This window comes from Equus asinus, chromosome 21 (genome assembly GCF_041296235.1).
Source record: "Equus asinus isolate D_3611 breed Donkey chromosome 21, EquAss-T2T_v2, whole genome shotgun sequence".
NCBI lineage: Eukaryota > Metazoa > Chordata > Mammalia > Perissodactyla > Equidae > Equus > Equus asinus.
The window spans coordinates 62,756,190-62,784,142 of NC_091810.1; the positions used below are offsets into that span (position 1 = coordinate 62,756,190).

At 41.0% G+C, this 27,953-nt stretch overlaps 1 protein-coding gene across 1 annotated transcript in view; it reads left to right on the forward strand.

Moving 5' to 3' along the window:
• SUSD5 (sushi domain containing 5) overlaps window positions 1–27,953 on the forward strand; it is a 58,925-nt gene that overhangs the window by 4,461 nt on the left and 26,511 nt on the right. Inside the window, exons 2-3 of the mRNA XM_014851832.3 lie at window positions 7,948–8,125; window positions 12,446–12,564. Of these exons, the coding sequence (XP_014707318.1) occupies window positions 7,948–8,125; window positions 12,446–12,564 (297 nt within the window). The remainder of the gene's footprint in view (window positions 1–7,947; window positions 8,126–12,445; window positions 12,565–27,953) is intronic.

Here is a 27,953-nt window from a genome sequence, read left to right on the forward strand (position 1 = left end):
TCTGTTTTTGAGATAGAAACTTAGATCCTTGATATTCAACCATGCTTCTTTTGTAATATGAACATTTGAGGTTATAAATTTCCCTTAAATGCTACTTTAGTTTCTCCACAAGTTTCTGTCACTTAAGTAAAAAAGTTTTATTTCAGTTGTGGTTTCTTCTTTGAGCCCGAAATATATTTGGTAATTTCCATGCACTAGAGGATTTTTCTAATTATTCGTTTGTTATTGAGAGGCAGTATAAACACAGGGGTCAGGATCACTGACTCAGAGCCAAACTGCCTGGTTTGGTATTCCAGCTGTGTGATCTTGGACAAATCATTCATAGTAAACCTTAACTATAGAATGGAGATAATAATAACATGTGCATCATAGACCTGTTATAAAGATGAATTTAATGGATATTTGTGAAGCAAGTTGAATAAGACCTGGCCTGTAGTAAACACTATATAAGTGATAAATAAAACAAGTGATTTTAGTTTGTTTGTGTTGTGGTTTTAAAAACGTGCTTTGTATGATTTGGGTTTTTTGAAATTGTTTTAGATTCGTCTTGTAGCTCAGTATTTGATCAGTTTTACAGGTGTCCTGTGTGTGCCTAGAATGAATGTGTATTCTGTAGTTTGCAGGACTGTGTGTTGGTCCTTAGGTCAGTGTGTTGATTTTGTTGCTTTTAAATCTTCTATATCTTTTCCTTTTCTTTTTCTGTTTTCTCAGTTACTGAAGGAGATAGTGGTTAAGATTTTCACAAGCATCGTGGGTTTTTCTGTTTCTCCTTGTAGTTTTATTAATATTGCTTTTTTGTAGCCTAGAGTTGGTATTTATTTAATAGTGTTTGAAATTCTTATGTATTACTGATTAAATAAATCTCGTTATAAGAGATCCTGCTCTTCTCTAGCAATGTCTTTTTTTAATAACAGTTTTATTGAAATATAATTCCTATGGCATACAATTCACCCATTTAAACTGTGTGATTCAGTGGTTTTAGTATCCTCACAGACTTATGAATCACCACACACAATTTTGGAACACTTTCATTACCCCAAAAGAAACTCTGTACCCATTAGCATTCACTCCCATTTCTCCCCAACCCCTCAAGCCCCAGGCTACCACTACTTTCTGTCTTTATGAATTTGCCTATTCTGGACATTTCGTGTAAATGGAATCATATAATGTGTGGACTTTTCTGACTGGCTTCTTTCACTTAGCATAATGTTTTCAAGGTTCTATCATCTGTTGCATGTGTCAGTACTTCATTTCGTTTTGTTGCTGAATAATATTTCATTGTGTGGATATATCATAATTTCTTGATCCATTTATCAGTTGATGGTCATTCGGTTGATTCTACTTTTTGGCTATTATAAATAATGCTGCTATAAATATTTATATACAAGTTTTCATATAAACGTGTGTTTTCAAGTATGTTGGGTATTCACCTAGGAGTGTGATTGCTGTATCATATGGTAACTCTATGTTTAACCTTTTGAGAAACTGCCAGGTAGTTTTCCAAAGCAGCTGCACCATTTTACATTTCCTCCAGCAGTGTCTGAGGGTTCCATTTTCTTCACATCCTTTCTATCACTTATTACGTGTCTTTTTGATTATAGCTATCCTAGTGGGTATGAAGTAGTATCTCGTGATTTCGATGTGCATTTCTGTGATGGCTAATGATGTTGAGCATCTTTTCAAGTTCATATTGGCCCTTTGTGTATCTTCTTGAAGAAATGTCTATTCAGATTCTTTGCCCATTTTTTTAACCATTTTCACCATCTTTAAGTGTACAGTCCTGTGGCATTAAGTACTTTGACATTGTTGTGAAAACATCACCACTGTCTGTTTCCAGAACGTATTCATCTTCACAAATGAAATTCTGTACCCGTTAAACAATAACTCTCTATTCCCTCTGCCCCCCAGCCCCTGGAAACCACCATTCTATTTTCTGTCTCTATGAATTTGACTATTCTAGGAACCTTTATATAAGTGAAATCATACATTATTTGTCCTTTTGTGACTGACTTATTTCACTTAACATAGTCTTCAAGTTTATCCATGTTGTAGCATGTGTCAAAATTTCCTTTCTTTTTAAGGCTAATTAATATTCCATTATATGTGTATACCACAGTTTGTTTGTTTATTCGTCTGTCAGTGGATGCTTCAGTTGCTTCCTCTTATGGCTGTTGTGAATAATGCTGCTGTGAACATGTACAAATACCATTTTAGTCTCTGCTTTTACTTCTTTAGGTATATACCCAGAAGTGGAATTGCTGGATCATACGGTAGTCCTGTGTTTAATTTTTTGAGGAATCACCATATGTTTTCCACAGCAGCTACCCTATTTTACAGTTGTATCCGCAATGTACAAGAGTTCCAGTTTCTCCACCTCTTTGTCAACACTTGTTATTCTCTGTTTTTTTAAAAATAAGAGTCATCCTAATGGGTATGAAATGGTGTTTCATTGTGATTTTGATTTGTATTTCCCTAATGATTAGTGGTATTGAGCATCTTTTTATGTCCTATTGGCCATTTGTGTATCTTCTTTGGAGAAATGTCTATTCAAGTCCTTTGCCCATTTTTTAATCAGATCATTTGGATTTTTTGGTTGTTGTTGAGTTGTAGGAGTTCTTTCTTTATTCTATTTGTGAATTTCTCATCAGCTATATATTTGAAAATTTTTCTCCCATTCTGTGGGTTGTCTTTTCACTTTATTAATTTTGTCCTTTGAAGCAAAAAGTTTTAAGTTTTGATGAAGTCCAGTTTATGTTTTCTCTTTGGTTGCTTGTACTTTTGGTGTTATATCTAAGAAACTATTGCATGATCCAAGGTCAAAAAGATTTCCTCCCATATTTTCTTCTAAGGGTTATAGTTGTAGCTCTTACGTTTACGTCTTTGATTCACTTTGAGTTTATTTTTGTATATAATGTGAGGCAGGAGTCCGACTTCATTCTTGTACACGTGGCTGTCCAGTTGTTTCAGCAATGTTTATTGAAAAGACTCTTCTTTCTCCCATTGAATGGTCTTGACACCCTTGTCAAAAATCAATTGACTGTAAATGTGAAGGATTATTTCTGGACTATCAGTTCCATTTGTCTGTATGTATGTTCTTATGCCAGTACCACATTGTCTTGATTACTGTAGCTTTGTAGTAAGTTTTGAAATAGGGAAGCATGAGACCTGCAACTTGTTTTGGCCATGCTGAGGCCCTGGAATTTCCATACAAATTTTAAGATCAACAAAAGCCGCTGGGATTTTGATGGAAATTGTGTTGAATCTGTAGATCTATTTGGGGAGTATTGCCATCTCAACAATATTAAGTCTTCTGGTCCATAAATATGGAATGTCTTTCTATTTATTTAGGTCTTTTTTAATTTCTTTCAATAATTTTTTATAGTTTTCAGAGTATACATTTTACATTTCTTTTGTTAAATTTAAGTATTTTATTCTTTTGGTGCTATTACAGTGGAATTTTACTTTTCATGTTTAGTTTGTCCATTGCTACTGTAGAGAAATGCATATGATTTTTGTGTATTGATCTTATATATTGCAACCTTGCTGAGCTAATTTTAATAGTTTTTCATGGACTCCTTAGGATCTTCTACATGCAAAATCATATCATTTGCAGATATAGTTTTACTTTTTCTTTGCAATCTGGATGCCTTTTATTTCATTTTATTGCCTGATTGCCCTGGCTCGTACTGCCAGTATAGTGTTAAATGGAAGTGGCAAGAGCAGATGTCCTCATTGATGGGGATCTTAGGGGAAAGCATGCAGTATTTCACCATTAAGTATGGTGTTAGCTATGGGATTTTTGTAGATGATCATCGTCAGGTTGAAGAAGTCCCTCTTCCTTCCTGGTTGGTTAAATGTTTTTATCATGAAAGTGTGTTGAATTTGTCAAGTGCTTTTTCTGCATCTGTTGAGATGATCATGTAGTTTTTGTCTTTTATTCTGTTGATATGGTATATTGCATTAATTGATTTTTGGATCTTAAACCAATCTTATGTTCCTAGGATAAGTCCCACTTGGTTGTGGTGTATAATTCTTTTTTTATGCTGCTGGATTTCTTTTGCTAGTATTTGTGGAGGATTTTTGTGTCTGTACTCAGATAATGACACAAAGCGATATCAGCCTGTAGTTCTCTTGTGATGTCTTTTGTCTGGTTCTGGTATTAGGGCAACGATGGCCTCAGAGAATGAGCTGGGAGGTGTTGTTCCCTCCTGTTCTGTTTTTTGGATGAGTTTGTAGAGAATTGGTATTAATTCTTTAGATGTTTGGTGGAATTCACCAGGAAGCCATCTGAGTCTGTGCTTCTCTTTGTGGGTAGTTTTTAAATTACTAATTGAATCTCTTTGCTTGTTAAAGATCTGTTCAGATTTTCTATTTCTCCTTGAGTCAATTTCAGTAGTTTATGTCTCTCTAGGAATTTTTCCATGTCATCTAAGTTATCTAATTTGTTGGCATATAGTTGTTTATAGTAGTGCTTTATCATCTTTTTCATTTCTGTAAGTTTGGAGTAATGTCTACTCTGTCATTCCTGATTTTAGTAATTCTAGCCTTCTTTCTTTTTTTTTTTTTTTTGAGGAAGATTAGCCCAGAGCTAACTACTGCCAGTCCTCCTCTTTTTTGCTGAGGAAGCCTGGGCCTGAGCTAACATCGTGCCCATCTTCCTCTACTTTATATGTGGGACGCCTGCCATAGCATGGCTTGCCAAGTGGTGCCATGTCCGCACCCGGGATCTGAACCAGCAAACCCTGGGCCGCCGAGAAGCGAAACGTGCGAACTTAACTGCTGTGCCACCGGGCCGGCCCCCTCTCTTTTTTTTCTTTGGTAATTTTAACTAAATTCAATTTTCTTGCTCTTCAAATAACCAATTTTTGGTTTTATTGATTTTCTTTATTGTTTTTCCTTTTCTGTTTCATTAGTTTCTACTCTGATCTTTATTATTTCCTTCTTTCTGCTTGCTTTGTGTTTGATTTGCTCTTTTCCAGTATTTTAAGGTAGAAGGGTAAGTTTTTTATTTGAGAGTTTTTTCTTATTTTAACATAGGCATTTACAGCTATAAATTTCCCTCTAAGCAGTGAATTAATTGGATCCCATAAGTTTTGTATGTTTGTTTTCATTCGTCTCAAAGTATTTTCTAGTTTCACTTATGATTTCTCCTTTGACTTATCAGTTATTTAGGAGTGTGTTGTTTCAACTCCACATATGTATGAATTTCCAAACTTATTTCTGTTATTAATTTTTAGTTCCACTGCATTATAATTAGAGAACATACTTTGTACAATTTTAATCCTTTAAAATTTGTTGAGGCTTATTTTATGGCCTAGCATATGGTCTATCCTAGAGAATGTTCCATGTACACTTGAGAGAAACGTGTATTCTGCTGTTGTTGGGTGCCATTTTATATAATCAGTGTTCATTTATATTTAATCGTGTATTGATTTTTTTCCCCTTTTCCATTCCATCTTACCTCTCAGATAATTTTCTTTCTGCCTGAAATACTTCTTTTAGTATTTCCTATAATTGAGATCTGCTGTTGGCAAACTGTCTTGGTTTTGGCTTGTCTGAAAAAATGTTTGTTTCACCTTTGTTCTTGCAACGTGTTTTCAGTGAGTATAGAATTCTAAATTTGCAGTCATTTTCTGCTCATAACTGTATTCTTGCCTCCATTGCCGCTGTTTGAGAAGTTGGCTGTCAGTCTGACTGCTGCTGCTTTCAAAGTGTTCTGTCCCTTTTCTCTGTCTGCTTTGACAATGTTCTCTTTGTCTTTACTGTTCAGCAGCATCACTAGTATATGGCTCCTTAGAGATTTTTTTCCCACCTCAGCATTTGTTGTTGGACATATTCAATCTATATTGGAAAATTTATCAGTTCTATAAAATTCTCAGGCATTCTTTCTTCAGATATCACTTCCACCTCATTATTTTCTCTCCCGTCCTTCAGGAATTCTAATTAAAGCATACGTTAAGCCTTATTCTTTCCTCCATGGCTCTTTATTATCTTAATATTTTCCATCTTTTTTTCTCTGCTGCATTTTGGATGATTTCTTCTGATTTCTTTTTCAAGGATAAGTTCTTTGTTTAATCGTGTCTGATATACAGCCAAGAACATCCATTGAATTTTTAATTTATCATTGTATTTTTAATTTCTAAAAGTCCTATCTGGTTCTTTTTCAAATCAGCTAAATCATTTTTTATAGTGCTCTATCCTTTGCAGATATTTTCAAACTTGTCTTTTATTCCTTTAAATATAGCAATCATCATTGTTTTGTAATGTGTGCCTGTTAATACCAGTGTCAGACTTATGTTTAGGTCATTTTCTGCTCTGTGTTGTATCTGTTGCTTCTCACGGTGCCTCATTTCCTTGTACACGGGCTGTATTTTATTGTGGTGGGCATTGACTTTGAAAAACTATTTGTATGGGATTCCCTGAAGCATAAGGTGAATTCTCCAGAGAGGATTTACATTTGCTGTTACCACGTGTCTAGATAAATGTTGGTCTTAGGCCACTTTAAGCTAAATCCATGGCTTCAAGTATCTCAGACGTCAATTTTCTTGGACTACAGTTCCCGGTGGGGATTAGCACTTGGGTTTCTAGCACCAAGGCAGCTCTTCCCAGAGCCCCTTGAGGGTGAGGGGAGGAGGCTGTTTATCCATGTTCACTCTTATCCGGAGAGTTTAACCCTTCAGAGTCCCAGCTTCATGTATTTGTGTGTGTGTGTGTGATGGTGGTGGAGCGGTGAGGAGAGGTCTATCAGATTCCCTGCCTCGAGTGAGCCCTGGGCTGTCACTTTCATCCTCCTTGCTCTAGGGCTTGGCATCAAAACCTAGTTTAATTTCATAACATTTTTTTCCACAAGGGCAAATGCTATTAATACAGAAGTGTCTTGGGGTGCATCCATACTTCTCCAGGCAGGGACAGCAAGTACAGTTGTTCAGGTTGCGTACTGAACATTGGGATCCAGTCTAAGGGAGCACCAGTCACCTACAGATATGTCTATTTTGAAATTTTTTATTTTTATTATAACTTTTGGTTCCAAAGCTGAAGGGTTATTATATTTATTACAATAATTTTGCAGTAGATGACAGTTAAGTGTCTTATTCTAGTAAAATCACTGTATTATGACAATTTTGCTGACAGCTGGAAGTAAAATGTCTCATTCTAACTGGGTTTTTCCTCCTCTGCCTTTATGTGAACTTCCCAGGGCCACCCAAGGCTTTGCTTCATCCCTCCAGGAGGCTCCTGGGGACCACACCACTCCCTCCTGCACCCTGGTTTTCTTGCCTAAAGCTCTCTTTTGCTTTCAGCCTCAGTTTCCCCCTGTGCCTGAATTCATGTTCCCATTCCACCACTTGTCACACATTTCCTGAGGCCGCTACATGCTCGTGTACTGCTTTGCGGCAGGAAGCAGAGACATGGCTGCTGCTGTCTTGTCCAGTAGGGGGAGAAATGCAGGGAACAGAAGTGAACTCATGGTGGGAAGGGCCTGATGATGTCCTGAGACGATAGGACAGAGAGAAGGGAAGCAGCCTGCTGGGTATGGGGTCATCCCAGGGCTGGGGCAGGCAGAAGAAGGCAGAGCTGAGGCCTGAATCAGTGCCTCGGACACCAAGTGACCCAACTCAGGGGAACCTAGGACCCTGAGCCTTGCCAGATGGTGTTTGTAAAACACCTTTATAAAAGGAAGATTTGAAGAGCTTATCTGGATAAACATGCCGGAGCAGATGGTTTATTTTTTTTTTTTAAAGAAGACAAGAGCAAAAAATGGATTAAAACACCCATAAATTGTCATCACCTGGTCCCAGAGATGCATACAATGGGGTAATTGCTGCACTTGGGTATTCTGGCAAGTCGGAAACTACAGTTCTGACAGGCGTCTGCCAGAGAGCGAGTTTGCTGAGATTAAATTCCCATGGATCCTGGAGTCACCCCATGTTTGTGCTTGTCCCCACACAGGGAAGCTCTTTGTGTTGGAGTCTCAGAATGGCTCTCAGGGCCTGGAACTGGAGGCGGCTCGGCTTTCCTGCAAGAACAGGGATGCTCGCCTGGTGTCTGCGGATGAGCTGCGGAGAGTGGTCCAGGATTGCACCTTCGCTGTGTGCACCACGGGCTGGCTGGCCGACGGCAGGCTCGGGTAAGTCAGGCGAGCTGGGGGAAGCTCTCCTTCCAGCTCACCCTGACTGCCCCACCGGGGCTCATATGGGAGCTCAATAATTGTTCTGTTGAGGTGCCAGGATATGCAAAGTGCAGTGGGCAGTGCATTCTTGTTTTGAGTTTTTATATAAAAACATTTTTCTGGAGTTCTGTCAGTTTTTTCCTCCTTACTTTGTTATTTTGAATTTCCTTTTTAAGTTACAAAAATAATGCATGCTTGTTGTAAAAATTTCAAATAATACAGATATGAATAAAGTACAAAGTGAGTTTCTCTCCTCTTCCCCACCTCGGAGGTAATGACTCATAACTGTTTGGTATATATTTTTTATCCCTTTTTCTCTGCATACATATGAATAGGAAGATGGTGTGGAGATTTTAAAATATGGCCACAGATTCTTTCACATTGCTGTCTTCGAGAAGTGGGGTCTGTGTCCATTTAAATCAGAGACAGCATAGTATTGCCTCAAATGATAAAATGCAGCAGAAATGATGCTATGTGACTTCTGAGGTTAGGTCAGAAAAATCTATGCCCAGATTTCTGGAGACACTCACTTTTGAGGTGCCGTGTAAGAATTCTGACCATCCTGAGGAGGCCATGCTGTGAGGAAGCCCAGGCTACATGGAGATGCCCCATGTAGGTGCTCTCACCAATAGCCCCAGCTGATGTCCTGGACAGTAGCCAGCGTTAACTGTCAGAAATGTGAGTGAAGATGCCTCCAGGTCATTCTAGCCTTCAGCTGTTGAGTTATCGCCAGCTCATGAGTTTTCTCAGCTCAGACCCTAGACATTATAGAGCAGAGACGAGCCACTCCCACTGTGCCCTGTCTGAGTTGCTGACCCAAATCCTTATAAAGAAGTACATCTTGTAGCCATCTAGGATAAAATTTCCCAGAAGTGCTGCTAACAGCTTCTTTAGTCATGCTCAAATGACAGGAGTCTTTCCACGTTCTCCTTTATGCCACAGGAATGTGAAAGAGTAAAATGGGCTCCAGGAACTACTTTGGTTGATAATGACTCTGAAGATGTCTGGCTGGCAGATGGCCATGGAAAATACACACAGCCATGCTGACTCATGTCTCATACTGTGCCACATATGAAACAGCAATTGAATAAAGAGGACCATTGAGGCTACATCCAGAGCTTTTCAGTGAATCTGGAACTGTGGCCCTCTCTGCCTTATATTTTACATCTATGTTCCTAAATAGACAAAATAAGTCTTGTGAATGCACACTTCCATAATATAGTCAAGTATGGATATTTTTAATAACTCTGTTACTATCATTGCTTCAGATAATCAAGATATTCAGAGATTCTGAAGAGCCAGCTTGGAGCCAGGCTTAGGGTTCCCAGACATTACAAGTCGTGACTGGGTCATTGGAAAGGTCTATCTTCTCTGGGTTTGCTATAAGATGTTAGGACATATTAGTGGATCTCTCCATTGCTGAGTTGATATTTCTTTATAAAGCAAACATACTTACTTGACATATTTACTACAGGAAATATTAAAAATTGTCTTCCCATTTTAACATTTCTGGAACCAGGAAGTATCTGACAATTAGTAGGTACATTTCACCATGAGTTTTCCTGCACAGGCATCCTCCCTCCCCACCAAAACCCAATTATTAAATGCATGGTGCATCTTACAGTTGATGGCGTAGTAGACATATAGTAGGTCTCATCTGTGTCTCATGAATTTATGTTGAATATACACATAATTCCAGAGAAGGATGGAGGTCTAGAGTGGTGAATCCAAAATTTGGAACCATTTCTTTGGTGTGAGCTTGTGCAGATCCCATAAAGGGTGGCTGAAAAGCTGAGGAGCAATTTAGGTAGCCTTGGGGGACTCGGAGGAGAGGGATGTGAATTCAGGTTTTGTGTAGGAGGGGGCCTGGGGAGCCCTTTTGCTTTGGGTTAGAACATTGTAGGGCTATACCCCAAGAGTAAGAGTAAACCAAAAGAAGTACACAGGCCCTCACAGGAACTGCAGCATAGCTTGAAATCCTTTGAAGTCATGAAATTGGATTGAGATGATACTGGCATTCCTGTGCTCCAGACAGCTAACAGAACTGAATTTAAAAAATCCTCTTGCAAGGAAGATAACATTATCCTAGGCAATTTATCTCCACAATTTTAGCAAGTATAGGATTTGTCATACAATATAAAATAACCAGTCACATGAGGAGACAAAGGAACAAGAGCAAAAATAAGGAGAAACAATGGTTAATAGAAACTCTAGATATTAGCATTGGTAGATGAGGACTTTAAAACAACTGTCTTTAAAATGTTCAAAGATACAAAAGACAAGAAGGAGAATTTTGGCCGAAGACTGGAAACTATAAAAATAACCAAATGAAAACTCTAGAAATGAAAAATACAATAACTAAAATTAAGAACTTAATGGACAGATCTGCTTAAATAATTAAAAGGAGCCAAAGAGAAAACTAGTGAACTGGAAGATATTTCATAGGAAGTATCCAGAATAAAGAACAGGAGAAAAAACAAAAACAAAAAAACATACAAGAAAGGGTTAAAGGCAAAAAAGATGCATGTAATTGGAATTCCAGAAGAAGAGAAAGAGGATGGAGCAAAAGCAATATGAGACTTACCCACAACTGAAGAAGAACATCAAGGCACAGATTCAGGAAGCTCTACAAAGCCTAAGGAGAGCAAATAAAAAAAATTTCACAACTTGACACATCATGGTAAAACTGGTAAGAATCAAATATGAAGAAAAAAATATTAAAAGTAATAAGAAGAAAAAGAGAGAGTACCTTCACAGGAGTGACAAAAACTGACAATGAAAGTCCAAAGACAATAGGTGACACCTTCAAAGTCCTGAAAGAAAATTACTGCCAACCTAGAATCCTATACCCAGTGAAAGTATCTTCCAAGAATCAAGGTAGGGGCCAGCCCAGTGGTGCAGTGGTTAAGTTTGTATGTTCCGCTTCTCGGGGCTTTGGGTTTGCCAGTTTGGATCCTGGGTGCCAACATGGCACCACCTAGCATGCCATGCTGTGATAGGTGTCCCACATATAAAGTAGAGGAAGATGGGCACGGATATTAGCTCAGGGCCAGGCTTCCTCAGCAAAAAGAGGAGGACTGGCAGTAGTTAGCCCAGGGCTAATCTTCCTCAAAAAAAAAAAAAAGAATCAAGGTAAAATAAAGACATTTTTAGACAGACAAAAGGTGAGAGAATTCATTATATCAGACCTGCACTAAAAGAAACACTAAAGGGTCTCTTTATGCAGCAGGAAAATAATTGCAGGTGGAAGGCCAGAGATGCAAAAGAGGATGAATGGAAAGAGTAAATATGGGGATAAATTGAATTTGTGTAATTATGTAAAGCAGTAATAATAAAAATAAATACTAAAAAATGGTATATACGTCAGGAAGTGTTTTAATTATGTTAACATGGTTTTAAGAATTTTAGGTTGTATTATTGGGGAAGAGGGTAAAATTAATATTAAGTTTTAATAAGTCAAGGAAGCATATTATAACCTCTGGGATAACCACTAAAAGAATAGTAAAAAGATGTATAAGTTCCAAACCAAGATAGAGGAAAAAGAAAATGCCAAAAAGAATTCAAACAATTCAAAATAGGGGAAAGAAAAGAGAGGAAGAAAAGAAAAGAGAATGGACAGAACTAATAGAAGGATAGCAGATTTAAATTCAAAGAGATCTGTGATTAAGTATAAGTAGATGAGATGCTCCAATTAGAAAAGAAAGATTCTTAGAGGGATCTTTAAAAATTGTGCTATTTGCTCTTTACAAAAGATATCCCTAAATAAATCATGGGACATAAATATAATGGAAATTAGCATTTATGTAAAACTGAGTAATATTAAAAATACAACATACTCAAACTCATGGGATGCTATACCTAGAGGGAAATCTAAAGTATTAAATGCTTGTGTTAGAAAAGGAAAAAGGCTGGAGGTTCATGAACTAATGATCCGTCTTAAGAAATCTGAAAAAGAACAGCAAAACAAACCCCCTCAAAAAGAAGAGAACTAATAAAGAGAAGAGCCAAGTTTTAGGAAATTAAAACCAAACGCTTACTGGAAGAGATCAACAATGCATTGCCTCTGAAACTTGAATTAATACACATGACCTCAACTTGAGCATCACCTCTGTCTTCCTGATTTTAGACCTTTGTTTCAGGAGAGTGTTTCCATATCGATGCTTCCAGCCAAAGCTCCTGAATCAGAAAATCTCTGCTGATTCAGAGCTGACAGCAGAAAAGAATTGTTCTTTCCCAGTTTTGGTGAGTTCTCCTAACCTTGTGTTTTCTTTGTTTCAGGACAACCGTGTGTAGCAAGGGGAGTGGGGAACAGCAAAGCTTGAGGGCTGTTGACGTGAGAATTGACAGTACCCCTGTTCCTGGCGGCACATACAATGCCCTTTGCATTAAGGATGAAGGTCAGTGCCAGAGTCTTTGTAAAGGTTCTGGAAGGCATGCTCTTGGGGGTTGCCATCTTAGGTTGGGTTCTCTAGAAGCCACCCTTGAGATGAGGATTCACTGAACATGGTTTATCAGGAAGTCTTCCAAAGAGAAGCCAACAAGGCAGTGGGTCAGTCAACAGGGAAAGAAAGGGACCAAGTGGCAGTACAGTACTACGCAAAGTCCACGGTGGTGGTGAGGTGGGGAGTAACTTTGGCTCAGTCCCTCCGGGCATCTCTGGAGACAGTGTGTGGGTCACCATGGTTTTCCTGATCAGGGGTGAGGGAGCAGGAGTATTTATACCACTGCGCCTGTCAGTCATTGGTTAAGGGCTGCTTCAGGGAAATGTAAATTCTCAGGCTCTTCTGGTTTTGGTGTGCCCAGGCAAAGGGTTCCAGTAGCCTGAGTGCCGCCCTCCAACAGAGGGACAGATGCCCCCCAGGAGCCTCTGGGCATAGGAAGAGCAAAGGTATCTACGGATGATGGGCAGACCCTGGGCAGTGTTTGCTACAGTTGCTGATATAGCTTGCCCTCAGTCTCTCTTTGTGGTGGGCAGCACACTAGAAAGGAAAAAAATCCTTTTTCCCCAAAAGGAAATTTATAGGATTTAGAAAACTGTTCCGAGGAAGGAAAATTCACCTTCCTTCTGGGAAATTAGCTGAGTGGTGGGAAGAAAACCATAAAGGAGTCTCCGGGGCTGCATTTCATGTGCACTGAAGTAAGTACACGTTCATTATCAGACACACATGCTGTTGAAAGGGAATGTTCGTGCAAATGGAGAAAAAGCCCCCTGCTTACTCATCACTCCTAGAAGTCAGCACAGGTACTGCTGGGCTGCACTTTGGTCTCATCTGGGAAGTTTTTTTTTTCTTTCTTCTGCTTTTTTCTCCCCAAATCCCCCCAGTACATAGTTGTATATTCTAGTTGTGGGTCCTTCTAGTTGTGGCATGTGGGACGCCACCTCAAAGTGGCCTGATGAGTGGTGCCACGTCCGCACCCAGGATCCGAACCACCGAAACCCTGGGCCTCTGAAGCCGAGCGCGTGAACTTAACCACTCAGCCACGGGGCCGGCCCCATCGTCTGGGAAGTTTTAAGAAATACTAATGCTTGGGTGCCAGCCCTAGAGATTCTGATATAAGTGTTCTGGGCACTGGGGTTTTTAAGAGCTCCCTAGTGATTTTTAATGTGTAACCCAGTTTAAGAAGTGCTTCTCTAATGCAGAGTTTCCAAAACCTCTCTGATGATGAAAAATATCAGATGAACTTGTAGAAATACAAACCCTCAGGCTGCATCCCAGAGGCACCAAATCCTAATCTCCAGGGAAGTGTCAGAGGAGTTGATAAATCAGAGAGCCATAGTGAACCGTAAGGCCCTGACTCGTCCCTGTTAGATGTTGATGAGTGATAGGCTTCTCTGCTGCTATGGGGTCTCCCTCCAGGAAGGGCTCTTCCTTTGCTGATTGACATGGGAGAGTGTGTTGGGAGACTCTCCTCAGATCATCTGTTCAATCAGTCAACTGAAGGATGTGACCTTACCCTGGGGAGGACAATATCTATGGGTTTTTTTGTTTTTGTTTTTGAGGAAGATTAGCCCGGAGCTAATATCTGCTGCCAATCCTCCTCTTTTTTCGCTGAGGAAGATTGGCCCTGAGCTAACATCTGTGCCCATCTTCCTCTACTTTATAAGTGGGATGCCTGCCACAGCATGGTACATAGATCCAGGCCCAGGATGCGAAACAGCAAACCCCAGGCCACCAAAGTGGAGCATGCAAACTTAACCACTATACCACTGGGCCAGCCCTATGGTTTGTTTTTTAAAAACCACAGAAGTGAATTAAAATGATCCTTTGAATCCAAACATAGGCAAAAGTTCAGATCCCTAAGGAAGGCAGGACAGAGCCAGAAGAAACACAGCATGACCTTCTGTCCTCAGTGATCTCAAAGGGATAGGTAGGGCTTCTGAGTCTTAGCTCTTTCCCCTGATCGACAAGCGGTATCAGTTAGCTTTTGCTATGTAACATACCACCTCCAAATGTAGTGGTTTAAAACAACAACTCTTTCTTTAGTTCACTGTGTTTTTGGACTGGCAGTTTGTGTTCTGCTTCTGGTCTCAGCTGGGCTCACTCATGAGTCTACAGTCAGCTGCCGGTTAGGTGCTGCTTCTGGGAGTTGGCTGGCTGTTGGCTGGGGTGATGGGGGCAACTGAGCCAAATGTTCCTCATCATCCAACAGGATAGCCTAGGCTTCCCACCTCAGAGGTCTTCAAACAGGTTGTGTGTATGCAAGTGTGTGCCCCTTTTGCCCATAGTTGTAGCGCATGAAGCCAGAGGTTGGAAATATTCGTTTGCACCCTGTAGGGCACAAAGGTCAAACCCATCGTAGTGACTCCAAAATGGAGTTATTGCCAAACCAATGTAACATGCCTCCTGATATATTGCACTCAGAGGAACACAACTTCAATTCAGTAATATTCCTGCCAAAAATGCATAACTTGAATCTAACCATGAGGAAACATTAGTTAAATGCAAATTGAGAAACATCCTATAAAATGACTGGCCTGTACTCTCTAAAAAAGCATCATGGATAAGAAAAACAGAGAAAGGCTATGCAACTGTTCTAGATTAAAATAGACTAAAAAGACTTGACAACGAAATGTAACTTGTGATCCTGGATTGTATCCTGGGCCAGGAGAAAATAGCTGTAACTGATGAAATCTGAATACAGATCATGAATTAAATAATAGTATTGGATCAGTGCTTGAATTTCCTGATTTGGGGAACTGTCCTGCAGTTATATAAGAGAATATCCTTGTTCTTGGAAATGCATACCAAGGTTTTTAGGGACCAAGGGACATTATATCTACAACTTACTCTCAAATGGTTCAGAAAAGAATTACAGCTATAAATACATATTCATATGTATGTGTACACTCATATATACATATGTATATATGATATATGTATCTTCCTCTCTATGTAGATATCTATCTATATCGAGAGAGAGGAGAATGATAAAGCACATGGGGCAAAATGAAAATACATTGGTAAATCTGGATAAAGGGTATTATGGGAGTTCCTTATTCTTACCATTTTTCTATAACTTCGAAATTATATAAAAATAAAAAAGTTCAATAAAAAGTAAAATGGTCTACATAGTCCTCCAAAACAAAGACGAAAAAAAAAAATCAAACCCTAAGAAACAGAAAAAACTGTGAGCCATGGGGAGCCAACCTGTGAAGCAAATTCATGATGCCTGTCAACTCCTGTGAAGACTGATGCCATTTTAGCGAGCGGGCACTGTGTGTGGTTTCTCAGAGTCAAAGTGCTCAAGGGCTCTGCATCCCAGAACAGCTTGCCTGAGCCTAGCCTGGCCTCCCCTCGCCTCCAGGTCAACAGGGAGGGGCTTATGTGGGGAAGACTGGAGTCTTGGTCCTCCGAGCCTTATTTGTGAGGAGGCTTCAGGTGGGCATGAAGGAGACTCAGGAATGCATGCTGAGGGCTCCTCTCTCTTGGGCTTTCTAGAAAAGCAGGACAGATTCCTCAACTCAGAGAGAGCTCTGTCCCTGTTCTTCTGCCTTTCATCCTTTAGAAAGAGCATGTAAACTGCTCCCACAGGGCCCTCCGCCCTGCTCAGTGGAGCCTTTGTTGACAGCGCAGTCAACAAAGGAAACCTGTGTGCTGAAGGAAGGTGCAGCGACTTAGCAAAGCCCAAGAGAGCAAGCAGTTCCTTGGGTTCCTGCAGAGTGTAGCTGAGGTCTGGTTCAGCATACGCCCCAGTGCAGTATCATTTCCAAAGGTTGCCCTTTTTCCGATGATGCTTCATGGCGCTTAGCTCTGTGCTGCTGCTTCTCTTTGGTAAGAAAGGAAAAATGAAGAGTGCTAACTCCCAAAATGGCGGACATGTCCTCATAATGAGCACAGAAGGAAAATAGAGCCTGTGGAATGTTCAGGCAGCTTCCTCCTGTGTTTCTTTTTTGAAATAAAGTTCATCATGACTGTAGACTTTTCTCCATTTCCTTCTAGTATTTTTGTTTCACTGACAGTGAATTTCCAGCCCTGTGGTGATCTCACTTAAACTAATAAGTGAAGTTATTTTTAACCAACTGGATGCTGATGAAATAAGCTGCCTCCATTTGGGTTCTCTGGCTTTGCTTCTCTTGGCACCTTGTCAGTGGGGTCGATGACTTGGAGTCTGGAGACTTCAAGTCTCGTCTCACCTCTCTTTTGCACCCACGAGGCCCCGCTCTGGGTCTGCTTCTGTTTCTCCCCGTCTAAGACAGGGCTGGCCTGGCTGCTGTTCCCCACCAGCCCACCTCACCTTCTGCATTCCACTTCTCCTGCATGCTTCACTGTTGCCTATAGCTCCCTTAAGAACAGAAATGGAATGATTCCCTTCCTTTATGTCATCAGGAAGAGAGCTGGATGCTCACCTCCTTGAGAGCGATCAGGAATTTTGGAGAGTAGTCAATTCCCAGGTCTGCCTGGAAGAGGCCCCATGCCTCAAGATTGGCTTTGGGGAAATTCTCCGTTGTGATCAGGAGACTGGAACCAATTAATTGCACTGCTTTGAACACCTGATAGCATTCGTTTAGTTTAGGGTCTCCCAAAGGAGTGTGGAAGACTGTGAGTTCATTACCGTTGACCTGGCATTGGCCCTTTGTTTATTTATTTGTCCAGGGTAATGCAAAGTCCAATGCTCAGACTTGTGGGTACTTTAGATAGATAGGTAGGTAGGTAGGTAGATAGATAGATAGATAGATAGATAGGACTTATCTCCACCCCCAAGAAGTTGACAGTGTATAAGGATAAGAGATTAATGTGTTTCCGTGACACAATGGAGGACAGTAATTAGGGAGACTTCCTAAGGCAGTGGAATCTGAAGGATTTTGTTTTGTGGGAATAATGGGTAAGGCAGGGAGGAGAGGACATTGGAGACAGGAGAATAGAGGAAGCAAGGGATCCCAGTGGTTCCGGAGAGACTAGCTCTGGGTGAGCTATTGTATTAGTGCTTCAGGAGAGTGAGTCAGGTTCAGAACATCCCTGGGGGCTCCAGTAGCTGCCAGGCAGGTGTGAGGTGGCTGCAGAGGGCAGTCCAAATACACACCATCACAGTAAGTACTGATGCCCTCTCCCCTGCCACCCACACACCCAGGCTTCGACAGCATCGGTTCTTGCTTTCCCAAGACTGAGCTCTTCCATTCTAAAACAGTGGGCTAGATCAGACCTGATGCACAAACAGCCAGTTCCCAGGAAGGCCAAGTGTCTGGGCAGCCAGAGAAATGGCGCCAATGGTTCCTTAGCCCCTGGGGCAGATACCTCTGTGATATCTCTGTAGCCTGGGGCTGTAGGCACCAACAACCTGGACAGATTCTCCACTTCTGTGCTACTCAGAAGACCTGGGGCTGCACTCTGGACCCATTGGCGTGTTCGGCTAGTTGTGTTTGGCTTTCTGGAATGAGATAAACGTGAGGAGGAGCCCAAAGCCCGGCCTCACAGACACACACATGAGCTCCCAGAGCTGAGTACACCAGGGGCAACTTTGTTCTCAAGACTTGGAGGTGCTTAACTATGTGCTGTTCCACAATAGCCTCTGGACCTGCAAGGGTCACTTGCTTAGTGACAGTCTGTCATTAGCTTTCCTAGAAAGTGTCTTTATGGGGCTCAGAATTCTGCAGAAAGATAAAAAACACAAAGCAAGGTGTGCTCCAGATAGAGGAAAGACCACACAAACATTTACAGAATATCTACCAGAAGGACTTATAATACCCCACCAAATCCTCCAGCAGCTTGTGTAGGCTCAGAGTTAGAAGTTGCCCAAAGCCACAGTTAGCAATTAGGATGTGGCTCTTTCTGACTCCAAAGTCCAGGTTTTCTGCCCTGTCACACAACGTACCACAGGAAGCGACGCTTTCTTGAGCCCACGTGGGGGCACGTGCACCCACGCAGCCCACATTGCGTTGCAGAGTAGCAGTGAGTGAGCAGCTCTCCTCACAGAGTCGGGTCCCTCTCTTGTGTTTGCCTGAGGCCTCCAATTTCCAGCTGCACTTCTGTTCATGCTTAAAAAGAATGAATAATGTACATTCCGTGGCCCTTCATGTCTCCTCTTTTGTTGGTGAAGATGAGCTGAGAGAAACATCTGGGATGTGGAAGGAACCTGGCGCTGGAGGGGAAGTTCAGAGGATGACCTGGTGGCTCAGGGGAGGTGGGCCTGGACCGCCTCGGTGGTGGTCAGAATCCCCTTGACTATGACATAGGGTAACACTCAAGTGCCTTCCCTCCTTAGGAGCCCATGATCAAAGCCACTCATATGCAATTCGGATACAGAGCGCTTCCTTCTTTCTGTCTCCTGGCCCCTCTCCGTATCCACCTAGGCCTGACCTGCCTCAGTTTACTCAATAGTAAGGTCATTTAAAGGCCTGTCTTCCCGGACATGGGGACTCACATCCACACAGCTAGCTCTCTTAGTGTGACTTTTGGGCAGCTCATCAGCTTACAGCACACGTTTGACTCTTCCTCTTATCGTTTCCCTCCAGTAAAGCACTCACGAGCATTCTTCTGTTTGTAGAGGCTGAGGGTTGCAGGTGTACTTTACAGATCAAAAGTGTTTAATGGAAGAAGCAACACTCGTCTGTGACGATAGACCTAGGAGGCCTGGTCTAAATTCCAACCACACCTGTCTCCCTTGAACTTCAGAATCTCATTTAGTACAACTGATTCAACCAACCACGGAGGAATTGCTGGGCGGGGTTACTGTCAGGAGAATCCTCAAGTGGAGAGACAGCGCTAATGCCTTCCAGGAGCCTGTTTGGGGAGAACCAATGGATAGAATTTACCAAAATAATATTATTTTAAGATCACATAATGGTCCTCCTCAGAGGGGTCAAACCAATTACTAGCATTACTGCCCATCTTGAACTCAGCTGGGGGCTGAGAGAAGCGTCGGTGATGTCGTCAAGGAGAGTGAAGTGTCTGCAGGAGGGATGAGGGCAGCTGGAGGCTGTGTAGACCATCAGGGGTTGAATCAGAACTGCTTTCTAAACCCAAAATGCTAATGGGGTCACCTCTGGGCAGTGGAAGGGGCCGATCTTGGGGAAGGGGTGTTTTCACTTTCTACTTTTAACGCTTCTGTACTGAATGAATTTCTTACCATGATCACAAAAGAAAGAAAGGAGGGAGGAAGGAAGGAAGTGGGAGAGGGAGGGAGAGAGGAAGGAAGAACTAGCAATTAGAATGAATGGAGTGAGAGCTATGACATGGAGATCTTCCAAGACATAGTGTGCAGGTCTCAGAATACGTATAAGACATCCAGTTTATGCTTTAAAAACACTTATTTTGTGCAGGCAAGAGCTTGGTGTGTTTGGGGAAGTGTGCCTGGATGGTTCAGGCAAGGGGAGAGTGGTCCAAGATAGGGCTGGAGAGGTCGGGAAAAGAGCGAGATATGCAGGGGTGAGAGAACTGGACTGACTTTTAAGGGAAAGTGGGAAACTGTTGTGGGGTTTGTGGATAGGAGGTGACTTTTGACCATTTTCTCAAGATCATTCTGGCTGCCAGTGGTGCAGTCCAGTAGAGGAGGAACCCCCAAACCTGTCCTCTGTGCAAAGTGCTCTGAGCCCCTTGTTTATGACAAGAAGGTTCATCGGAGCTGAACCATTGTGTGCTCAGAGGAAACAACCCCTGGAACACGATAGTGCACGGTGGTTAGTCCCGTGGACTCTCTACCCAGAATCCCTGGGTTCGAATCTTGGCTCTACCGCTTACCTGCCTTGGGAATAATATTAGAATCCAAGACATAAAGTTGTCAAGAGGACAGAATGGGTAATGCAAGTAAATCACTCAGCCCAGTGCCTGGCACAGAGTGAGACCTCAGCAATACAGTATGAGCTGTGACTATGATTAGTTTCTAGCACACATGAACTCTAACAATACAGAGTGATCATAGCATGGTTTCTTCCTTCACCTTGATGTCACACTATTTCCAATCAATCAACCCATAATTTCTTTCCAAATCATTGAGCAAAGTTTAGTATGCATGTGCCATGCAACTGAGCAATTCCACACCTAGATATTGACCCAGGAGAAACTTAGGACCACAAGAACCTGGGCACACAAATGTTCATAGCAACTTTGTCGTAAAAGCCAAAAACTGAAAGCAACCCAAATGTCCATCCACTGGTGAATGGATCAAACAATTGTGGTATATCCACATCATGGATTACTATTTGGCAATAAGAGTAATGAAATATTAATACATGCTAAACATGGATGAATCTCAATAACATTATGCTAAGAAGCCCAGCATAAAAGGTTACGTACTGTATTATTCCATTTGAATGAAATTCTAGAAAAGGCAGAACTACTACTGATGGACAGTAAAACAGTGGTTGCTTGAGGTGGGGTTGCAGAGGGCATCCAAGGCCGAGGGCAAGGAGGAAATTGTTTAGGAGAGGTGTTCTATACCTTGATTGTGGTGGTGGTTACACAGTTGTATATGTTTAGCAAAAATTATTAAGCTGTACACTTAAATTTGGTGAATTTTATTTATATAAATAAAATCTTAATGAAACAGAACAAGAAAAAATCATCAAGCAGCTTTACAATTCCAAAATTCTTTCTTTCCAAAGCTTTCCTGCATATATCATCTCATTTAATCCTCAAAGCAATACTGTAGGGAGGAGATTATCTTTCTTTTTATTCAGATGAGGAAACTGAAGGACAGAGAGGTCATGCGGCTCCTGGGAGGTGCAGATGGGAGCTGTCACCCACACACATTCCTGTCCTGCTCTTCCCAACCCTGTGCAGCAGGTCCCAAGACCCAGTCAAGCCTGATGCTTCCATCTCTACCACTTCTGTTGACCCTGAGGCTGCACCTCTAATAATAGACTTGGCATGTGCTTCGGACTTTTGACTTCAGGAAGAGAATAATAACTAACATCTGTATAGCATCCACAATGTTACCTGTGTTCACTCGTTTAATCCTCACAACAACCCTGAGGAAGTTACTGTTATCCTTATTTTACAGATGAGGAAACTGAGGCACAGCAAGGTTAAGTAACTTGCCAAAGTCACACAGCTAGTAAGTAGGGGAACAAGGACTTAAACCCAGACACTAAAGGGCTTTTGTTTTCTGAGGTGCTCTTTTCTTTTTACCTCTGAATTGCTCATCTTCCCAGGGACAGCTATTCCAGCCGAGATGGATAAATCTCATATGAGGGGACCCTGCCTTCAGTTTTCCCAGGACAGTCCATGGTTATGGTGGTTGTCCCAGTGTAATGATTGACAGGGCTCCCTCTCATTTTCAGAAGTGTCCTGGTATGGATAATAAATTATATAGTCACCCTAGCTATTATCAATACTTGATCATCAATCAAGGCTTGATGTAGAAAATTCCCTCTGGGGGAGGGTGTGTGGATGGTAGAATAGTTACAAGTGGATCTGTGCTTCACCCTGCTCACTACAGAGGTCCATTGTTGTTGGAAGCAAGACAACCTGACAGATCCAGAAATGCAGCTCATGCCCGTGGTAGGGTTGGGGGATCTTTCCTGCAAATCCTCTTGTGTCGTCATTTGCTGCTTTCATGGACCATAGCCCAACTCCAAGAGTTTGCATCCATCAGCAATCCCTCTGTGTTCCCAGTTCTTCTGGCTGCTTCTCACCTTGAACGAAGCTGCTGTCACTGACCATTGTTGCCATATTAACAATGGGAAATATGGGCCCATATCTGATCTGATCTTACGAGCCATTTTGTTTTGCCCTTTCATGGCCACAAATGGCATTTAATTCCTGTTCAGTCATCATGTACTTGGCTATATTTGGTTTATGGGAACTGGGCATTCAGTTACCATGATTACTGGAAGAATGATTCAAAAGATCATCAGTCTCCAACTATTTACTTGGGAAATGGAATTCATTTTTATTTATGTTCCTGTTAAGTTCCAGGCTTGTAGTGGGCACTGGGCAAAGCATAAGCTCATTTAACTTTGGGAACAGCCCTATGAGATAGGTGTCATTAGCTTCACTTTACATATTAAATATATTTTCTAATTATAAACATGAATATGTGGTCATTGTAGTAGAAAGTATAAGGAAAATTTAAATCACTCATAATCCGTCTGCCATGAGATAACTACTTTAGCATCAGTCTTTTTTTCTCCTACATTTTTATTTGGTTTACCAAATTGGGATTGTATGGACAAAATTCTGTTTTTTTCACTCACTAATATATATCTTCTCATGGCATTGCATATTCTTCAAAGGATGATTTTTAATGGCTATTATAACAATCCATTATACAGATGTACCATAAATTAAACATTCTTCTGTTATGAGACATTTTGGTAGTTCCATGGTTTTCACTATAATAAATAATGCTATGATTGAACATCCTCATATATATATCTTTTTGCTCATCTTTAATTATGTCAGGCTCTTTTTATAGCTATGGTTTATTGAGAACTATGTGTCAGAAATTGCACTAAGCTTGTCTATTGTGTACTATTGTGTACAGACATTGTCAACTCCCTATGCGACAGCCACTCCCTCCCCGACTCCCCAACAGTTTCCCCCTCTGAGAGCTGGTGGTTAACATTTATCAGCACACCACTGGTCAGTTAGGGGACTAAGCAAGCAGCAAAGAATTACAAGACAAGTGAAAGGTGTCAACATTTCAAAAGAAAGGGAATTATTTTAAGGAATCAAAACAAATAAAATCACTCGAAACTGTTTAGAAAATCATATTCTCATCAAGCTGTTACTCCATGTCTCTCTCCCCCTCTTCATAGCCCCAGAAATCCTCTACTTGAAATAATGGTCTGCATTATCTCCCCTCCCATCATTCCTTTATTCCTCCATCCACTGCTTTCTGGCTGCTGTCCCATCACTGAAGTGACACTGCTCTCACCAAGGTTACTGGTAGCTTCCCTATGGCTAAATATAGTAGCCATTTCTCAGCCTGTGTTTTGCTTGCTGTTTCTGTAGCCTTAAGTACTTGACCATGCACTGCTCACTGAAACATGTTTTCCCTTGATTTCCTTTGGGTTTTCTATCTGTCTGGCTGTAGTGGTGACCTTTGTGAACTCCTCGTTCTCTGCTCACCTCCTTGAGCCTCTGACTTGGGCCCTCATCTTTCCTCACTCAACACTCCAATGGCTTCAATTTTCATCTAAATGCTCATTAATCCCAAATCGTTTTCTCAAGCCTAGGTGTCTGCACTGAGTCCCAGATTCTATACATGCAGCTACTTATGGACACTTCCCCTGGAACTTCAACCTCTGTAGGTCCCAAACTGTGCTCATAATGCCTTGGCCTCCCTAGCCCCTCCCTTGGCCCTGATGCTCTCCTGTACCCCCACATCTTTTCAGTCCTAAATTCTGTGCATTTTTTCTCAGTATCTCCCAGATCCACTTGGTTCTTGCACCTCATTTCAGCTCCTGTCCTGCTATCTTGGTCATCTCCAGTAGCCTCCTAACTGGTCCCCTAGTTTCCAGGCTTGTTTCCTCAATCCGGTCTCCACACTGCAAGCAGGGCTCCTTCTAAAGTGCTGACGGGATCATGTTATTTCTGTTTTAAACTCTTTAATGGTTCCCCATTCTCCACCAGAAAAATTCCAAACTTCCTACCTAGTTTATATGGCCCTCCATAAACTCATGCCTGCCTGCCTCCCTTGTACTTTATGCTTCAGTCTTACTGACTTAACCCCATTCAAATAATAAGAGAGGCTCAGATATCAAAACACATTTTAAAGCCACGGTGAACAAAGTCATTTGGCACCAAGACACAAATAGACAAATACTTCAGTGCAAAAGGCTGAAAGGACCATAACAGATACGACATACATAAGTATATAGTGCGGGGAATAGTTGAAACTTCAGGTCACTGGGGAAAGGATGGATGGATTTTTTGAGAGTTAGTACTAGGTTATCAGTTAAGAATTTGGGAAAATAAGACAATGTAGATCTCTTATAGGTTGATAAGAAAAAGATGTGGACCACAGTAGAGAAATATTTTTAAGAAATACAGTTGGTGAATAAATATTCAACTCTTTTACCAATTAAAGATAGGCATGTTAATATAAGAAATCGCTTTTTTGGCCCATGAAACTGTCAAAGTTTACAAAGAATGATGGTCTCCAGTGTTTTGAGGAGAAACAGGCAAATTTATATACCACTGCTAGGAGTGTAGATTCTTAAATACTCATATTCAACTTGGCACAACCTATCAGAAGCTTTAAAAATATATATGCCCTTTCAACCATCAATTCCACTTTGAATATTTTATTCTAAAGAAATTGGCATTGATGAGTACAAAGGTATGTTACAAAAATGTTCATTACTTAGTAGGGAAAAAATGGAAACAAAGTTAATTTCCCAAAAGAGGGGGTCCATTATGGTAAATCCATATAAGTGGAATAATATATAGTCATTTACAAATAAGTTCAAATAATACAAATATTTGTTGACAGGGGAAAATTTCACAATATAGTGTTAAATTAACAAGCTGCAAAACAAAACAGTTATAGTTTGGCAAAATATTGTGTGCGTGTGTGTATGTATGTTTGTGTAACACTGAAAAGGTAAAAACCATGTTAACAGTGGTTATCATTGGTGAAATTAAGGGAAAATTTTTATTTTTCCTGTGATGTTTCTTCCCTGTGAGTTTTTCAAATTTTCTGGCTTGTGTAAGAATTACCTATAGGGACAATTTTAAAACTTTTTATCATGAAAATTTTCAAACACACACAAAGTTAGGGAGAATACTATACCAAATCCCCATGTACCCATCACCCAGCTTCAATAGTTATCAATATTTTGCCAATTTAGTTTCATCTTTTTCTGCCAATGTTTTTCTCCCATTGAGATATTTTAAAGCAAACACTGGATGTTGTATCATTTCATTCTAGAACACTTTTTAAAATAATTTTTTTAGGACGAGAAACTCAGGAACTAGTATTGTGTAGATTCCATGTGATAGTAATTGATTTAGATCTATTAATTGACATGGGGGTTATTTGCATATGAACTCGCCTACATCTCACAAACACTGTAGTGCTTCCTCAGTAGACAGCATGCAAGTTGGAAACCACTATCTTAAGTCATGGATCCTTGTCAAATGCAGTCCCTTTTAGGAGTGGTCGTGAATAATTTTCAACCATTTATATTGCATGCTGAATAAATTGCTGAGTTTTTGGAGGAGAGGTATTTTTTAAGTTACTTCATTGAAGTATAATTTACGGGAGCAAAATGCACAGGTCTTAAGTTGATGAGTTTTGACCAAGTATACACTTGTATAATCAACACCCAATCTAGATAGAGAACATTTCCTTCACCCCCAGAAAGCTCCCTGGAGTCCTTTTCCAAAAGTCCTCCGCCCCTCCCCATCCAGCACAGCCAGAAGCAATCTCTGTTCTGATTCCTGTCACTGTGTATGCGTTTTGCCTGTTTTTGAGGGTAGGTTTTTATCTAGAGCAGTAGTTATCCAAGGATGGTGCCTGGACCAGCAGCATCCACATCACCTGGGAACTTGTTATAAATGCAGATTCTTGGGTCCTAACTATGAATGGGTCAGAAACTCAAAAACACAGCTATGTGTGTGCTTGTGTTACAAGCCCTTCAGGTGATTCTGATGTGTGTTCGAGTTTGAGAACCAAGAATAAAATTGGATGGAGCAGGGAGGGCAATGCTGGTTGTGTATTGGGTGGAGTAGGATGAGTGGGAGCTGGGCAGGTATGCATGAAAGACAACTTCATAGCTTAGGTTACACCAAAAGGAAGGAGTAAGGGTCAGGTATTTGTGTTAGAACTTCTACCTCTTGGTTTGTGAAATAATAATGGGGCTTTACAGGCTCTTCTTTAGAATTTCAAAAGTCATGTTGAAAGTCTTAGAATTTCTCAAAATAAAAGCATCACTTTTCATATGAGTTTTAAACTCTGTGGAAACACTGGATATCAGAAGCTCTGATTGGCAAGCAAATGTGTCCTTTTAAATCGAAAAAATGAGTCGCTGTTTATTCATACTATTTGTTTGATTGGACAAGATCTTTTATAAAATCTTTTTTCCTTGGAAAGGAAAAAAATAGAATTTGCTCTTTCTGTTGAAAGCCAGCTCTAAGGTTTGAGAAATCCACAAGCCGCAATCCCCACCTGCAGAATAATTGAGAAGTTGCTGTGAAGACTGTCCAAATGTAAGTTTCTTTAGAAAGGAGAGGAGGGCCCAGGTATTTAGCCAGCTATTTTCCATAGCTCCCTTGTGAGTTTCAAGATGGGAAAGTTAGTGAAAGGAACTAATTCAAGTTGCACCTGGATATGAGTGGTGTTTTTGGCACACACTTAGTTGTGTTAGCGCATGGAACTGTTGTCCTGGAGCTTCTGAAATCACACCAGCTAAGAAGCAGTGTGTTTCCTGTCTTGAGCATTTGTGGGAAATCCAGAAACACATGATTTGTGTATCCAGACACTCAGGAGCGTTATTGTGGTTTTCCTGAGCCAGATTCTAGCCCCTGGATTCTGGAAATTAACTCTCAGGAAGAAGATCCCATGAGTCTAGTAGGGTGTGAATTTGGCCTGAAGTTCCCCTTTATCTACTCTCAAAGCAGTTACCTGCTCCTGGATTTTCCTTTCAAGAAGTTGGTGTTATGTTCCACAAATAGAGCTGGGTGAGCCAGAAGATATTTACTGGTCCTTTGATAGTGAGTATTGGATGAAAAGCCTTCAGTTTGCGGGAACTAGATCCTGGTAAGAGGAGAAAACATCCAGCATGAGTCATAGGCAGCTGAGGATGGTGGAGAGAGAGACAGAGCCTTTTGCCCCTGAGATACTAGCTGGAATTCGGGCCAGCCTGACTTGACTGAGGCTGATGACTTTGGTCCATTCTTCTCAGGATGCCCTGCTCAGGCCAAGTGACCCCAAGGATGATGCCTCTCTGCTCGGTGGGGGTGCCCCTGGATTTGTGGCAACTTTCAGATGGCTGCCTGTCCCTACTTGCCGCATAGGTGAAATAAACCCTTGATCTCATGGGCTATGCAGTCAAGGCGGTTTTGCTTGAAATGCAGCACTCTGCACTGGCTTTCCAAAGGACAGCCACGCTTTTTCATTCAAAATCTCTCGTGTTAAAGAATGTGCATAGCTGTGACTCTTTGAGAAAGTGCTACCAGAAGTACAAACTGTCAGGCCAAGCAGGGTGGCTTAAGGCACAAGTTGTATTTTCTATTTTCATCTTTTCTTAGCATATATTCTTTTAAGCAATATGCTTCTTAGGTAATTTGATTGCATAAGGACTTAAGGCTCTCCTTTCAAACATAAAAAATTAGAAGAGGAAATTTGAATTAAAAATTATTTCCTTTTTTTCAAAAAACAAAAACAAAAATTTTTCCTTTTT